The sequence below is a fragment of the Stigmatopora argus genome, chromosome 4, assembly GCF_051989625.1.
Source record: "Stigmatopora argus isolate UIUO_Sarg chromosome 4, RoL_Sarg_1.0, whole genome shotgun sequence".
In the NCBI taxonomy this organism is placed as follows: Eukaryota; Metazoa; Chordata; class Actinopteri; order Syngnathiformes; family Syngnathidae; genus Stigmatopora; species Stigmatopora argus.
The window spans coordinates 13449817-13464670 of NC_135390.1; the positions used below are offsets into that span (position 1 = coordinate 13449817).

Consider the following 14854-nt stretch of genomic DNA (forward strand, 5'->3'; position numbering starts at 1 on the left):
ACAGCAAAGCAGACATGAAAGGGTTTTATATTACGAGAGAGAATGTATTCCCAGAAGTATTTACTGCCCTCACATTCCCCTAAAGAGCCCCAATGGAAAAGCAGACAATTTATTTAGTCGGACAGTCCAGGCCATAAAACAAGTGTGGCCTGAAGTAAATGGATACTACAATTGCTGTGGCTAAGAAAAAACTGGCAATCAAAATAGCATCAAAGAGAGAAAGATGGCATAAAAGTATGCACTAATGCACATAGGATCTTGTAGTAAGGCAAACTGTGACCGAATCAGTGTTTGGTACCCACTGTGAGAGGAGTGGAAACAACAAAGGCACCCCCTGCAATAGTAGAGATCTAATATTGGCAACCACAAGCAGCTGGCAGCTGGCCGCCTCCTGTAATTTTAGCGCACACGGATGCGGAGGAAAGGTTTAATGGGCATTGGTGGACGTGCCTCCCCCGTGAGGGCGTAAAGACAGCAGAGCAGAGACGAGAGGAGAAGAGAAGAGAGGGAGAATGGGGAGCTAAAGCGCAGAGAGGAAGGAAGAGAGGGCTCTTTTCAGCTTCACAAATAAACTCAGGCAACTATGAGCAGCAGCATGACTCCTCTAGCACATGGACTCTATCTGACTCTGTGCTTTTACTATGGTTTGGCACAATCGTCTTTCCTGGATGGCTTTACTTCATTCCCTGCAGGTAAGACCATTCTAGGACTCCATGCATGGGTGCACTAATATTGAAATGTGAAGAAAAACCAAGGTGCAGTATATAAGAAAATGCAAAACCTGCACCTCAACAAAATATTTCAACTAACAAATTTGTGTTGTTACATTTTTGTATTCTTCATATGGAAAGGGCCACATTCGAAAAGTGATGCAGTCATGAAAAGTATAACCTTGATAGCTATAGTTTATTTCCTGCGTTCTTAATTAAGCGGTCATGTAAAACTACACTTGTCATGTTGTCGTTACCCATGAGGTGGACTGGAAATGCTGGAAATGCCTCTATAAATAGTCAATGCAGGCCTACATCAAGTCTGAACGAGGAACTGTTGGATGGGTGTCACCATTTGATAGGGTGCACCTGTTTCTTGCATGCTAACTGTTTGTGGTCAACCCGCTTTCAGTTTGTCCATTCACGTTAATCAACCCCCTCCCCTAGACACACACACATTTGTATACTGAAGTGAAAAGCATTGATGCACTGAGGTGAACTCTTTCCTGTCAATGACACACTTGTCCACAACCTCCTTGTTTTTGCACCTTGCACAGGACTCACTCCCCTGGAACAGCAGAGGAGGTTGAAGAACCCATGCTGTTTAGCGACTCCACCTCCACCCCCACTCTTCCCTCCACCCTTCTCACTTTGGCGTCGCCACACTCATGTGAGTACAAGTCATATGACCCTCGTCCTTCTGTGCCATATCTGACATGTGTCAATGTTGACAAGTCTTGGGTGATATCCAACAGGTGTCACACGGTCGCTTTTTTAACCTACTGGTAAAAATGAGTGATGAATACGTTCATACATCCAGTAGACAGAATAGTTTGTCATTTTCTTTCATCAGGATGGGGAATCAGAGTTTCCGTCGGAAGGGAAAGGATCATCCTGTGCACACGGCCCCCCTGGGCCCGCTGGTCCTCCTGGGCCTCAGGTAAAAGCTTTCAAATGTTCAATTTGTCATTATATAAACGACTAAAAACGTCAACATTAAAGACTCAATGGAGATTAATTTATTTGGGAAGGACAAATCAACAGCATTTGTGGAAAAAAAAGATATTGTCGTCATGATAATGTCATGTGTAATATTTGTATTGTAATTAATCGCTTGTTGGACGCTTTTGGTGCTTTTTTAGTCAATATGAATCAACCTTCATGAATGTAATATTTCAGACTAATACTGTTTTGTTTTTGGTCTTGCAGGTTAAAAGTGGCTTATAAATGATAGTTCTATCTCTATTATATCATTCTCTCTATTTATTATATTATAATGAAACATATTTATCTAATTTGACATTAAAAATATTGTTAAATGTTGAAGTCACAATATCGGTAAAGTGACAGAATTTTTTTGGAGCAGCGGCAGCAAAAATAAATACATTTCAATACATTTTTATCACATGATATTGAATTAGATTATTTTCACTGTATTTAAATAAATTTAATATAAAATGTACAGTTTTTAAAATGTACTTTTTTATTTAATAAGCATAATGTTAATGTCATGTAGATGTATAATGCAAATAAGAGACAAATTATGGGCAAGTTCACGTTCCCCTTTGTTTGTAAAAAATAAAAATAAAAACGACGCAAATAGGGTTGAGTTTCCCTAAAAGTGTTTGTGGCTATTCAATCACTTCTGTGGCCACTTTTGCTCTTGGAAATATTCACATATTACATATTGCATATTTTTCACATACCATCCAGCTCTGGATCTAAAATGTAATTTGCTCCAATTTGCCACTTAGTGGATTGTATTGTCCTTCAACTAAACAATTTTCGGAGCAATTTTGTGTCAATGGAAGATGCCATCCCACGACACACTGTTGTTTCCTGAAAATATAATTCAACACAAACTATCTGAGTGTCCAGATAACATGTGACAGTTGTCAATAACTTGAAAAATCCCCAGCCCATAAATGTTCTGCATTTAGCCACAGACATATAAATAGCCTTTTTCCACTGGTGGCCCGCAGCGCAACTCATGTCATTAAAAAAAACGAAGTTATCTGTCTGAGAAGGTGCACTGGCTTGGATACGTTTGGGGAACTACCAAACTAAGGGTGCTGTCTTGTGGCCTATTTAGACAGTCAGACTGTTTTTTTGTCCACATTTCCTGATATGATTGTTTCATTACAAATGTTTTTATTGTGTGCGGACACTCAGGGCTGCCTCAGCAGCATCAAGGCTGCAGCAGGCACTCATGAATCAATAATTGCCTCTCAACCCTTAATTAAAATTGCCACTCGCATCTCCATATGCAGACTAATTTACGCTTACATTGCAGAGAATGGAGATAGCGAGAGGATGAAAAGTGTCAGGATTACTGCATATCCTTATAAATCATTGTTTTTATTTGATATTTTCCAGGGTCCACCAGGCTTACCAGGGGTCGCGGGATCCAAAGGAGAAAAGGTAAGGTCATTTTTCCTCGATGACATTCATGCCATTTTAGATACATGATGACTTGTGCTCATTATTTTTGTGAGCTCAATTTGTCTTGGCCTGCAGCCCAAGATGCTGACAGATGCTAGTTTGGAAATGCATTAACGGCGTCTGTCCTTGTCCCTCCTTCACATCCTGTTGTCAGGGAGAAATCGGAAGACCTGGACAAAAGGTGAGCGTCTCCATTAATCACTCGTTATTCTCCGCTAAATGGATTTGCGCAAAAATGAGCTTCAATGTCAGTGGCTGTCTGGCGAGCGAGCGTAACCTTGACAGGAGGCGCTCGATACACACGCAACTGTCGCGTGTAGCAGATGAAGAGCTCACGTAAGGGGGCCCCTTGCCTCAAAGTCGACCACTCAAAGGCATCGAAGGCCACCTGTGACGCCGTAACGGGACACCGACCGAAGGGCGCTTGCTCGTGAAAGCCGTGGGGCAAAAGAGAAAAATTCCCAATTCCCATTTTCTACGGGCTGGTGGGAGAGATTGCACGGCGGGTGGTCTGAGCGGGCGGGCATTTGCAGCACTGCAGTGCAATTTAGCTTAGTGCTCGCAGCCAGGTCATAAATCATTTTCTTTCCCACAAGCACCGGCTCCTGTTCTATACACAGGCTATCATTTAATTAAATAGGGCAAAGTGACAGTGCTCGTTAAATTCAGTCCTCCCCTACATGTGCAGGAGACCGTCGGATAAATACGGTAACGGGCCGACTGACAGCCTTGCAGCAAATACTGTACCTGCTTGCATATAAGTTTTATTTTATTTGCTTGGTATTATTTATTTTTGACATGTTGAATGAATACCTTTAACCCCCATAGATGTGCCCATTTATAGAATGTGAAAGGTGTTTGTCTCTTAAAAATGTTTTGTACCCCACCAGGGTCGGAATGGTCCCCCTGGATTTCCAGGAAAACAGGGACCAGATGGATGGCCAGGACCAAGTGGGCCCAAAGTGAGTAAGTCTGATCTCTTTATGTAGATACTGTATTGTGATGACCCTGCACAGTCATAATGTCAAATATAGTGTAATGTTCAAATGGGATCACATCTAGAAATGAATTGAACCCTTTTTAGGAGCATTGGTTACTACAGTGGACAGCTATTCAAAAGTTGAAACTTAAGCCCCTTAACCCTTTATGGAGCAAGTGTCTATTTATTGAACATTTAAAAAAAAAACATATTTTTTTAAAATTATGACATTTATTTTACAAACTATTATTCACTGTGGTATATATGTATATATCATTTCTATATCTAATTATAAATACATGTATGAATTATACAATTTGATTAAAAGCAAAATTATTGAAATTAAATTGAATAAAAACAAATACACTTTGGTTATTGCCCCAGGTAACACTCTAAAATGGATTTTTTTTTTGCCCAAACTATTGAAGTCTTGTTTAAACTGGGAGGACGGGCCGTGAATGCTCATTTTACGGTGTGAGTGACGTCGTGTGTGGCTAAAAAAAAATAGACAATCTGCTCAAGAAAGTGTTTAATTTACCAACATTTCATTCTGTTCTTAAAAAAGAAAGTCATTTAAATAATAATAAATAATAAATTTAAATCAAGCCATGTTGTGCTGTTGTTTTCCAGGGTGAGAAAGGTGATCCAGGCCTAATGGGATTACCCGGAGGTAGAGGACCAGTTGGATCCAGGGTATATATATGCAGTATTTCTACATTTCAAATACATACATTATCTAAGCGTGCTTATTATAATCACACTTATCTGTAATGCAGGGTTTATCTGGGTATAAGGGTGAGAAGGTACGTGACCCCTTCAATTGTGAGCATTGTCAGTGAAACTCTTTGAAAATGACTATCATGTATTTTCCCAATCAGGGTTCACAAGGGGAACATGGCGAGACTGGCTCAAAAGGTGACAAAGTGAGTACACAACCAGGGTTTTGCTATAAACATTGATGGGCTGTTATGTGGACATACTGTATTTTTATTTCTTCCAATGTGTTCAGGGCACAATGGGTTTCCCTGGAATGCTTGGACAAAAAGTGAGCTCCATTTTTTTAAAATTTAAAAATGTGTTAGTATGGTTTTAAAGATGGCATCCACCTTTTTGTGTAGGGTGAAATGGGTCCCAAAGGAGAACCAGGAGTTTCAGGAACCAGAGGACCCACTGGTCGACCGGGCAAGAGGGGCAAACAGGTGAAATTGTTTTTAAAGATAAATTATGATTGAAATCTTACAAGGCACTCATTTAACTCATTGACTGCAATTCACTAGACATCTAACCCTATTTGACTGGTAGAGCACCCCCAAAAAACATACTGTTTGTGTTCATTTTTGGCTCGTGTTGCAGGGAGCGAAAGGAGACTCGGGCAGCGGTGGGCCAAAGGGGCCTGCGGGTCCTCGGGGAGCTCCTGGACTCCCCGGTCCTCCCGGTCCTCCTGTCACAGGTGACGACTTTGACATCTTCTGAGGGAATTTCAACTGCCATGACCGCGAATTGACGCGCCACACTGTCAGAGACGGCCTGTCGGCTGCCCCTGCTGTGAAAATGGGTGTCGGGTGGGGTTGGGGGACTTTGTCAGCTGTCGGCTGAAGGCAGCAAAGGGTAGCGTAAGCGCTTGTCTTATTTAGCGATGAAAAGTCTAATGTCCTTAGGTCGAGCAAAATGCTTGGGTGCTGACTTTTTTTCGGTGCAAATAGGCTTCTGTTATGTTCCTTGCCCATGTATTAGTTGACAACTATATGGGTTGATGAAGCAATATAAGCTAAAACAAGCCCCCTTCTCTTATTTTGCATTTAGGAATTCACATGGTTGCAGTCAAGGGTGCTCGCGGGCCACCTGGGCAGCCTGGTCATTGTCGTTGCAGCTCTCCCAGTGGCTCTCTCCTAGAAGATTATCACTCCAGAGGAAAGACTCCAAATCTCAAAGTACCTGCGGTGAGGGAAATAATTCCTTCTGCACTTTAACGATGGATGAGATGGATTTCATGTCTCTAACTGGCCTATATAAATACAGTGGGGATTTAGTCATACCATGAATTTTTTTTTCTTCCTATTCAGATCTTTGTGGTGAGCAACGAGGAGGAGCTACAACGTCTTCACACAGAGAATGCGCTTGCATTTCGCAAAGATCAGAGATCTCTCTATTTTAAAGACACTGCAGGCTGGTTTCCAATTCAGGTATTGCTCCTGTTTATCAAAGTTTTTTTTTCATTTGATGCTAAGGTTTGTTAACCTCTGCAAAAGACCTTCCCATTCCAGATGACGGCTTTCCAGTCAATGGAGAATCCGCCAGATGAGGACGGTTACTGTGGTGACGGCATCGTGCAGCACGAACTCGGCGAGGAATGTGACGACGGCAACAAAGTCGTCACTGATCGCTGCATCAGTAAGTTATCTTTGATATCATATCACATTTTCATGATGTGGACAATTCAGGGCTGTAGTAGTTGTAGTGGTTTTGTTAAACTTCAACTAAATGGCGCTGTGCTAAATGGAATTTCATACAAATTAACCAATATTGGACCAGGTGCATCGGATTATAAGGCGCACGGCTGGCTTTTCCGAAAATCTTTTAGTTGTGCCTTATAGTGCGGAAAATACGGCATTCAGAATGAAAATCATTACATTTTTTTCTGGTGAATGCACATTTTTCAGTACACTTGACTACTAGTCGCATTTTTAAAAATTTAGCAGAAACCAATAACATACTTTTCAAATCAAATAATCTGTAAAGAAACGTGGCATAGATAAACAGACATTTTTTGTTATGAATATTTTTTGGGATAAATAGCGGATATATACTATATAATGGCAAAATACTGAAACTACAAGGTTGTCCTTTCCGTCTTTGCGCAGAATGCAAACATGCCTTCTGTGGCGACGGCTATCGTCTCGAGGGTGCTGAGGAATGTGACGGCAAAGACTTCGGCTACCAGACGTGCCACTCGTATCTGCCGGGGTAAGCGTGACTCGCGCGCGACACGCACCACGACTGAAACCTTCAAACCTCTTCTTCGACCTTACAGACTTACTTGGAGCTTCCCTCTCTTTATTTGCAGGTCATACGGTCATCTGAAGTGCACCGCGTTCTGCGCTATCGACTCCACAAACTGCAAATACTTTACCTGAGCGGGAATCTGGACATTGAGTGGGCATCCTTTTTAGCGTGGGACAAAAACCTGGGAATCTACTATTCATGCCAACCAAAAGAACAAACAAAGACGGGGGAAGATTCATCCGACGAAGTGAAGAATATACTGTACATAACTCCAGCGTACTGCTGCCGTGTTGTCGAATCCCTCGGAGCCTCGCTATATAAGCAGAAGGGAAACTTTTCACCCACGCGTCGGAAACACCAAGACAGCTGCACTCCGTCTTAACCGGCCCGGCCTCCTTATTGCGCCTCAACGGACGCAAATCTGTCTGCGTGGGCAACTGACGTGTGGCAGCCATGCCCGAGACATTTCCAGGTCGATTACCGTCTCTACCTAGTCACTATTCAAAGAAAAAAAAAGCAAATAGGAAATGGAGAGCTAGACCGAGGCCTCAGGTATCGCACCGCCCCGGCAACATTTGCATGAGGCTGGCCACCATTTAAGCATGTATCACTGGACCTCTTACTGCTTTCCACGTTTTACTCTTAACCTCACGTTGACATACGCAGGGATGCAAGTTCAATCTGTTCTAGACTGTTACACGCCGCACTCGCGACACAGGTGCTGCTTCTCAACTCGACACATGCATTTGGTCAACATATCCGTGAACAACTCTCAGGAACGAGCCGCTCAAGTAGACTGTCGCAAGCATCCACATAGTTCCGTCACAGGCACACGGGAATTTAAAAAAAAGTGATCACTTGACCATGAAATACCACCTCACATGCTTAAAACATATTTAAACTCAACTAAACTGCATTTTAAACATAAAAAAACCAGTGTATAGCTGGATTACTATACTACACGCTATAGGTGAAGGCTTGAAACTGTTATGTCCTTAAACTCAGCGCACAGACGAGGCTGAAATAGGCCGTAGCTGCTAAATAGGCAATAAAGCTGTTCGATGCTCCTTACTGTATTTACTCTATTACCTCGTTATCCAGTCTTTTTGTCTTACAGTCAAGCGAGTATGTTTGGACGTGTAGGATGGCCCAAAAAAATGATTTAGTCGATATAAGCTTCCACTTTCCGTCAAAGGAGAGCGCTCCTCAACACGATTGGTACGTATGTTGTGTTGGCATGCACTTGCTGCATTTTTGTTCTTGGTAACTCGACAGCGTAGCAGGCGTCTTAATCAAAAGTGTTGCAGAGTACTGTAGTCATGTGATGCAAACTGTGCTGAATGTTCCCGCTTGTGAGCAATCAAACCACCATGCTGTAATCCCAAAGTGAAATGTGCACGCATGTGGCAAAGGCTTTATGTAAAGTGTGCTATGTGCTGACACCGACCGGCATTAGTGGACAATTGTTATGTGTCGTTACTCTGATATGATTTATACGGGTGTTCAAGAAATACAATAAAAGTCTCCAAAAATATCTTGGGTTCTTTTTATGGACTTTCAATATGGATCAGTTTCGGTAGCATTGACGGCGATAGATTGACGAAAGGGTCAGAATTAAACGTGACGTCTCAATTTCTAAACTTACCACTTGCAGAATTAATTATTTTGCAAATTTTGGCCCATCATTTGCATAAAACATTTCAATATATACTACTTTGATGTCTCTTTTTGGAGTGTTCAACTTGAATATATTGCAATTGAAGCTCCAACAATGGAAAAAAACATGAAATGTAAGAAAAAAAATGCATTACAATTTTAAATGTAGCATGCCAATTTCTAGTTTGGATCAGCAGACAACACATTTTCTTCTCCACTCTTATTAATTCATCTGGTTTCTCTAAAACACTGCTTTCATGAAGGGTTTTTGAACCTTTTTCAGTCATAAAGGTGATTCCAAATTATGAGAAGTGATTTTCTTACCCTAGAAAAATGGATTAAAATGTACAAAGACGTGAAAGCAAAAACCATTTTTGGTGAGATTTGCCTTGGCAGCAGTCTGCGAGGGCCAAGCCAAGAGTGAAAGCTCCCTGATGGATGCTCGCCGAGGGCAGGCTTCTCACTTGAAGTCCGTCCATCAACTGCGGTTTTGACTCTGTCAGCAGCCTCTCGCAAACTGCTGCGTTGAACGAAAAACCAAACTTATTTTTTGAGCTCTCCCAGACATGACAGTTGCGTCTCAAAGAAAAGCCTCACTGGAGTGTCAGATGCTGATACTGACGGGCAGCGGGCCAGCGTCGCAGTGAATGCGAGCCGCGTCTAACTTTATTACTGTATTATCAGTCTTGTGTAAATTAGATGTGCTTTGAGAACAGGAGATGCAGCAGACAAGCTGAGCCCCGAGATGTGTGCCAAAGAAAACTTTAATCCTATTTCAAATTCTAGATGTTGTGAAAAAGGGGCCTAAAAAAAGAAGTGGATGCAAACACAGCCCAGTTAGATTTATTAAGTACATATCAAACATTTCCAGAAATTGATAGAAAGGACTAGTATAAATGTTCATATTGCGATTGCCAAATGATTAACATTATAAGCATATTACAAATGACTGTATTGTGCAAGTTCATTGTGGATTTTTTTGAGGGTGACAATCGTAAAAAAAAAAGATTTCTGACTGAGGAAATAAATTCATTCTTTCATTTTCCCAACCACTTATCCTCACAAGGATCGCTTGCTGGAGCCTATCTCTGCTAACTACAGGCACCCAGAGAAATGGGATCGAACCCTCGTCCCCAGAACTGTGAGGCCGAATCACTAACCACTCTATGGTTTGATCCAATGGAGTGGGTTGAAGTAGGGACCTTGAGATCTTCAGTCTAATGATCTCCCATCTGAACTAGGAAATAAGTTAAAATGCAGATATAATTATTAATACAACACACATGGATGAATAAAATCGCCCTATATCAAATAGGATTGTTAAATCAGTTCATTCAAGGCATCTCCCATGTGAGAGTACCACTTGAGATACTAATGAGATGCATCCAGTAAAAAGTGAATAACTTAGAGGAAAAAAAACATTTAAAAAAAATGAAGATGCCAGTATTTTTATAGCCCTGTTCTACATGAATAGTAATTAATTCTCCAGTGTTGTGGGCTGAAGCCATTCTTATGGACCCTCTTAAGAAAAGTACAAATACACATTTGAGATTTAATTAGAAGTTTTTCTAGTGCAATATTAGCAAGTTAATAAGAAAAAATCCGTTTGGCAAATCAGTTGTATTACAAATACTGAAACTTATTGTTCCGCATTATTGGGGCGTGTTACTGAACATTCCGTCAATTGGTTTCACACTTAGAAATTAAGTTACTAGTTTTGCATCGGACTTCAGTGTACTTTTGAAGTACATCCAATTGCCACTAAAAACAACACTTCATTGATGCTGAAAGCTGCTCAGTGCACTTTTTTCTATGGTGGAACTTCACGCCTTTTAATTCGCTGAAAAAGAATCCGGCTCCTCCCTGCAACTCTTTTTAGACCACCTCGTCTGACTCCAGGTTATAATCCTCGTAGAGGGCGTCCAGGATGGCGAGTTGCCTGTCCATGGCGGGCAGGTAGATGCTGAGGTCCCTGCGCATGCCATCGGCGAATCCGCTCTTTAGCTCGTCGCCTTCGGTGGACACCAAGGCGGCCGTGAAACCTTGGTAGGTCGGAGCGGCTCGCAGCGCCAACTGGAAAGAAAGAAAAAAAGTTTTCATGTGTAGTTCAAGGGAGAGGGGAATTTCCTGGAAACCTACCGCAAAGACTCCTCGGACCACCCATCCGTGATACTGGCGAAGAGTCTTGCCGTACGCGTGATCTGAATGAGATGGCGATTAGATGTAGGGATGCGCTCCTAAAAAAATGAGTGGGTGGAGTTTTTACTGACTGAGGGCGGCCTGGATGTCTTGTTCCCCCGCGTTGACCTGGGACAGGAACTCCCTGAGGAACTTGAGGCCTCGCTTGAGCCACAGCAGCGCCTCGGTGGCCGAGTTGCGCACCTGAGCCACCTCGGCGCCAACCTCGTGCAGCACGATGGACTGCAACGTAGGGAAGCCGGCGGGGTCCGACATCACCTTCTGCTTGATTTTCTACAAGCGTTGAAGAAATGCTTTAAATAGCCAGTAATAAAGAGAAAAAAAGTTCTTAGTAGAAGAGCTTGTGCATGCGTTCACCTTGATGTTACCCAAAAAGTCCATTTTGACGGGCGCGAAGACGGTCGGGCCGAGCTTGTCTGAGAGGAGACAAAAACTTGTCAGCGTTACTTTGAATTTTGGCTTATAGCGGAAATGAAATGAATGTTATAAAAAGGGTTTGTATATTAGATTAAAAAAATGAAACAAGTTTGTAACCATATCATAGTGTTTTTACAGTGGTTCTTGAAAAAGGGAGACTGAAATAATGTAAAAAGTCATTTGTATTTTAAAGAACAGAAATAAAGTACATAATAATAGAAAAAGTTAATGTTTAAATTTACAATTTTAACTAGTTTGCGAATGCCTACCAAAGCGGTATGATTTTTTTTCTTCTAATCATGCATTAAAAAGGGTAGAGAAATAAAAATGATCACCAAGTAAAATACAGGTAATAAAAGAGTAATATCCAAGAGTAATGCTGGAAATACATTGCCAAAAATATATTTTTAAAAGATCATTCCGTTTTCATATTGCCATTCTTAAAAATAAAACATTATAATGTTGTGACTTCTTTTTGTCACATTGCAATGCTATTCTTCTAACATAGCCATTTATGGATTTAAAAAAAAAAAGCAGCATAGCTCTTGCATCTGGAAAGATTAATAAATGAGGCTATCATAAAAAGCTCAAATCTATTTTTACACTACTATACTAAAAATTCACTTGTCTTTCCATTAAAATGTGTGTGTGTTTTCTTTGGCTAAAATGAAACAAAATTCTACCAAAATAAACGGAGCAACAGCATGAAAGAAGGTGCAAGAGGCGGATTTGACTGCCCTACCTAATACAGGCACTATTGCATTGCACGAGTCCAAAAACTCTTGCGTGGGGATGCCGTTGTCGCCATCCAGCTTATAATCACTAAATCTAGAAAACAAAACAAAAAAACAACAAGAACAAGCACTATGTCGACTTTTATTTGAGCCAAGGAGAAACAAAAAAATACAGAGCTGAAAAAATTTGATTACAGTGAAGCTTGGTCTACAAAATCCTAGTCTATAAAGTGCAAATTTCCTCCATTTTCAGTCTACTCGCATCTTGTCAAGACTGAAATGAGATGTATCCTCCAGTGTGACTTAAATATTATTGTGTATTCTTTGGCTGCTGCAACATATACTCTGGTGCGACTTATACTCTGAAAAATACTTTACTTAACTCTACAATGCCAATATTTATTAAATTCCATTTGGTCTTTCATCGAACTATAAATCTCTTAATATTTATGAGATACAATTTATTCATACCTGTGACTTATTGTGCTGAAAAAAGTCTCCACTGGCCCGGCAGAATTTTCAAATATGTCTTCATCGCAGTCGGCCTCTTCTTCACCGGGAAGTTCTTCCTGCCGAGGAGCATCATGCATCTCATCTCCCTCCTCGTGGACATCGGGGGGTGCCGTGACTTCAGACTGAGCGGCATTCTGGGAGCTGGGAGGAAGAGGATCGGCTTTCTCCACTTGGACGGCATCACCGCCATTGGCTGTTTGGTACATAACAAAATGGAATAACACAACATTGACCTGATCCTGGTTAAGACAAACTCACTTGATGCGAAAGGTTGACGGTCTGGTCCGTCTGGTTCATCTGGTCCTTCCTCCCCCGGATCAAGGCTGGGGGTTTCATATGACATCACGCTTGTTTCTGGTAAATCTCGCCACCTACAATGACATTATAAAGGTAAACCGTTTAAACATTTATAAATAATGACTTATTGTCATGATTGACAACACTTACTTTTCTCCAGGGTGGTGATTTAACTGACTGACATGTTTAATCTGGAAAAGACATTCAAGTGTCACGCACTGAGCGCTGCATCGTATTGGCTACCAAAAACAACAACACGCACACACCTTGTGAGGTTTGATAGCAGCGATGGGGGGCGATGCCGGTGGGCTCTGCTTGGATCCATCTGGCATAAAAGTACGATTTGCTATCTGCATGCATTCCTCCAGGGTCTTGAGGAAAGTGGTGCATGTGGATTTCACCATATCACCCGTGTCGAGACCCGTCTGTAAAGAGATCATAAACAATAAACTGACAGCCATCTTTGTCTGTTAACATTTAAAAACAGGTTTGAGTCCACCGTGTTTACCTCTGCTGCGACAACCAGCTTGTCATCGTCGTTCTTGATTTTGTTGACTTGTTGGAGAAGAAGGTCACAATACAACCTGAGTTCAGACATCTTTGTCTTTAGCGCTTCTGTGTTCTCTTGAAGTTCTACAAAGCCAAATGAAGTCACAAACTGTGCCTTATAGAGTTTGGCAGCTGCATGAAGAGAAGATAACTACATATTTACCCTTTTCTCTTTTTGTGCGGTTGTCTGTCAGGCAAGCTTTGGCAGTTCCCAGAGCCACCAGCCATTTTTGCCTCTCTGCCGCATTGATGGCTCTCAGGTAGAAGTACTGTTCCCCCGGAATGGTTAGGTCAAGCCGCGTGGAATCGGACGAATGAACTGGCAAACACACAAAAGACGTCAATACTAGACGAAAGCCAATTTCCCCTCATATTTGAAGTCATTGGGTGGCTCTGACAATGCCGACCATCCAGTCAAAATGGATTGGACGTCTAAAGATGAGTATTCACAGCCAGTCCTTCCAGTTGAAATGAATCGGACGTCGATTGTTGTCAATGACAGGCGATGAGTGCGAGGCACAAACCTTGAATTTCACAAACGGAAATTTTAATGCTCCCCTTGCAGCCTTTCCAAGCATCTTCTTGGGAGTCATAGTAAGACAAAGTTCCTCCGTCAAGCACAAACCAGCGAGGCTGCCACCCTGTAAAAAAGGGCGTACATACATATTATAAAGTGACTTCATCGTCCAGATCGGCCAAACTATTAAAAGTTGACAAATCCTCGCGATTTAAACTTATGATGAAATGACCCCCAACTTTGTTTAAAACACCTTGAACCACGTTTAAATCGGATCGATGGGCAAATAATGGCTCCGATCCTAATTATGAGGCACTTAATACAATTCAGAAAATATTCTATGTCAATACATATCTTTATTAACTGATGGGGAGCATTAATTTGACGTTATTTTGCCCCCCGTCCTTTTATTTGTTCATCAGTTCAACGCTGACGTCGTCAGGCTAGCTAGCTCCCACCAACAAATTCAGCTTGAACACCAAAAAACAGCACAATGCCAACATACCGCTTATGTAATTGGTCCATTTGTATAAAATCCCCTCCATCGTCGAGGTGTTTTTTGCCTTTCATTACTTGTTTGTCATGATAAGATTAGGCTCCCAGCTGACTGGAACCACTGCATCTGCCTCCAAGTAAAACTACGGAGTGGAGTCAACACACACAGGCAATAGATGGCGACTACGTTGGTAAAAGTACGTAGGATGTTTCCTGAATATCATTCGCAGCGGCCACTCCGCTTTATCTTCAGGGGATTTGCGTAGGGTGGGTGCGGATTTAAATAAGTGACATACAAAAGAGCCAATTGAATAAGGGAATTTAGATATAAGGCGGGGCTTTG

General features: G+C 41.7%; 2 protein-coding genes across 2 annotated transcripts; one reads left to right on the plus strand and one right to left on the minus strand.

Annotated features, from left to right (window-relative positions):
• Window positions 1-43: 43 nt before the first annotated feature.
• colq (collagen-like tail subunit (single strand of homotrimer) of asymmetric acetylcholinesterase) lies at window positions 44-8668 on the plus strand. The gene is made up of 17 exons (XM_077599251.1): window positions 44-692; window positions 1268-1380; window positions 1564-1650; window positions 3087-3131; window positions 3307-3333; window positions 4043-4114; window positions 4762-4824; window positions 4908-4934; window positions 5010-5054; window positions 5141-5176; window positions 5250-5330; window positions 5485-5581; window positions 5935-6071; window positions 6195-6314; window positions 6396-6522; window positions 6993-7095; window positions 7196-8668. The coding sequence occupies exons 1-17, from the start codon at window positions 584-586 to the stop codon at window positions 7263-7265; spliced, it is 1359 nt and encodes a 452-aa protein (XP_077455377.1). The 5' UTR covers window positions 44-583; the 3' UTR covers window positions 7266-8668.
• A 1825-nt stretch (window positions 8669-10493) lies between these two features.
• On the minus strand, window positions 10494-14697 carry plekha8 (pleckstrin homology domain containing, family A (phosphoinositide binding specific) member 8). Its single transcript, XM_077598315.1, has 13 exons — window positions 14522-14697; window positions 14024-14140; window positions 13663-13818; window positions 13459-13583; window positions 13217-13375; window positions 13101-13141; window positions 12912-13024; window positions 12612-12846; window positions 12149-12234; window positions 11347-11405; window positions 11061-11262; window positions 10930-10991; window positions 10494-10863 (listed from the first exon to the last, which is right to left on the minus strand). The coding sequence occupies exons 1-13, from the start codon at window positions 14559-14561 to the stop codon at window positions 10666-10668; spliced, it is 1593 nt and encodes a 530-aa protein (XP_077454441.1). The 5' UTR covers window positions 14562-14697; the 3' UTR covers window positions 10494-10665.
• Window positions 14698-14854: the final 157 nt, after the last annotated feature.

Bases quoted from the DNA above. Each gene is read 5' to 3' on its own strand.
- colq (XM_077599251.1), top strand. From the start codon at position 584: ATGAGCAGCAGCATGACTCCTCTAGCACATGGACTCTATCTGACTCTG. The intron at 3,132-3,306 runs GTAAGGTCATTT...TCCTGTTGTCAG, and splicing joins CGGGATCCAAAGGAGAAAAG to GGAGAAATCGGAAGACCTGG. The intron at 7,096-7,195 runs GTAAGCGTGACT...CTTTATTTGCAG, and splicing joins TGCCACTCGTATCTGCCGGG to GTCATACGGTCATCTGAAGT.
- plekha8 (XM_077598315.1), bottom strand. From the start codon at position 14,561: ATGGAGGGGATTTTATACAAATGGACCAATTACATAAGCG. The intron at 13,819-14,023 runs GTTTGTGCCTCG...TGTGTTTGCCAG, and splicing joins TTCCGTTTGTGAAATTCAAG to TTCATTCGTCCGATTCCACG. The intron at 12,847-12,911 runs GTGAGTTTGTCT...TGTACCAAACAG, and splicing joins CCGTCAACCTTTCGCATCAA to CCAATGGCGGTGATGCCGTC.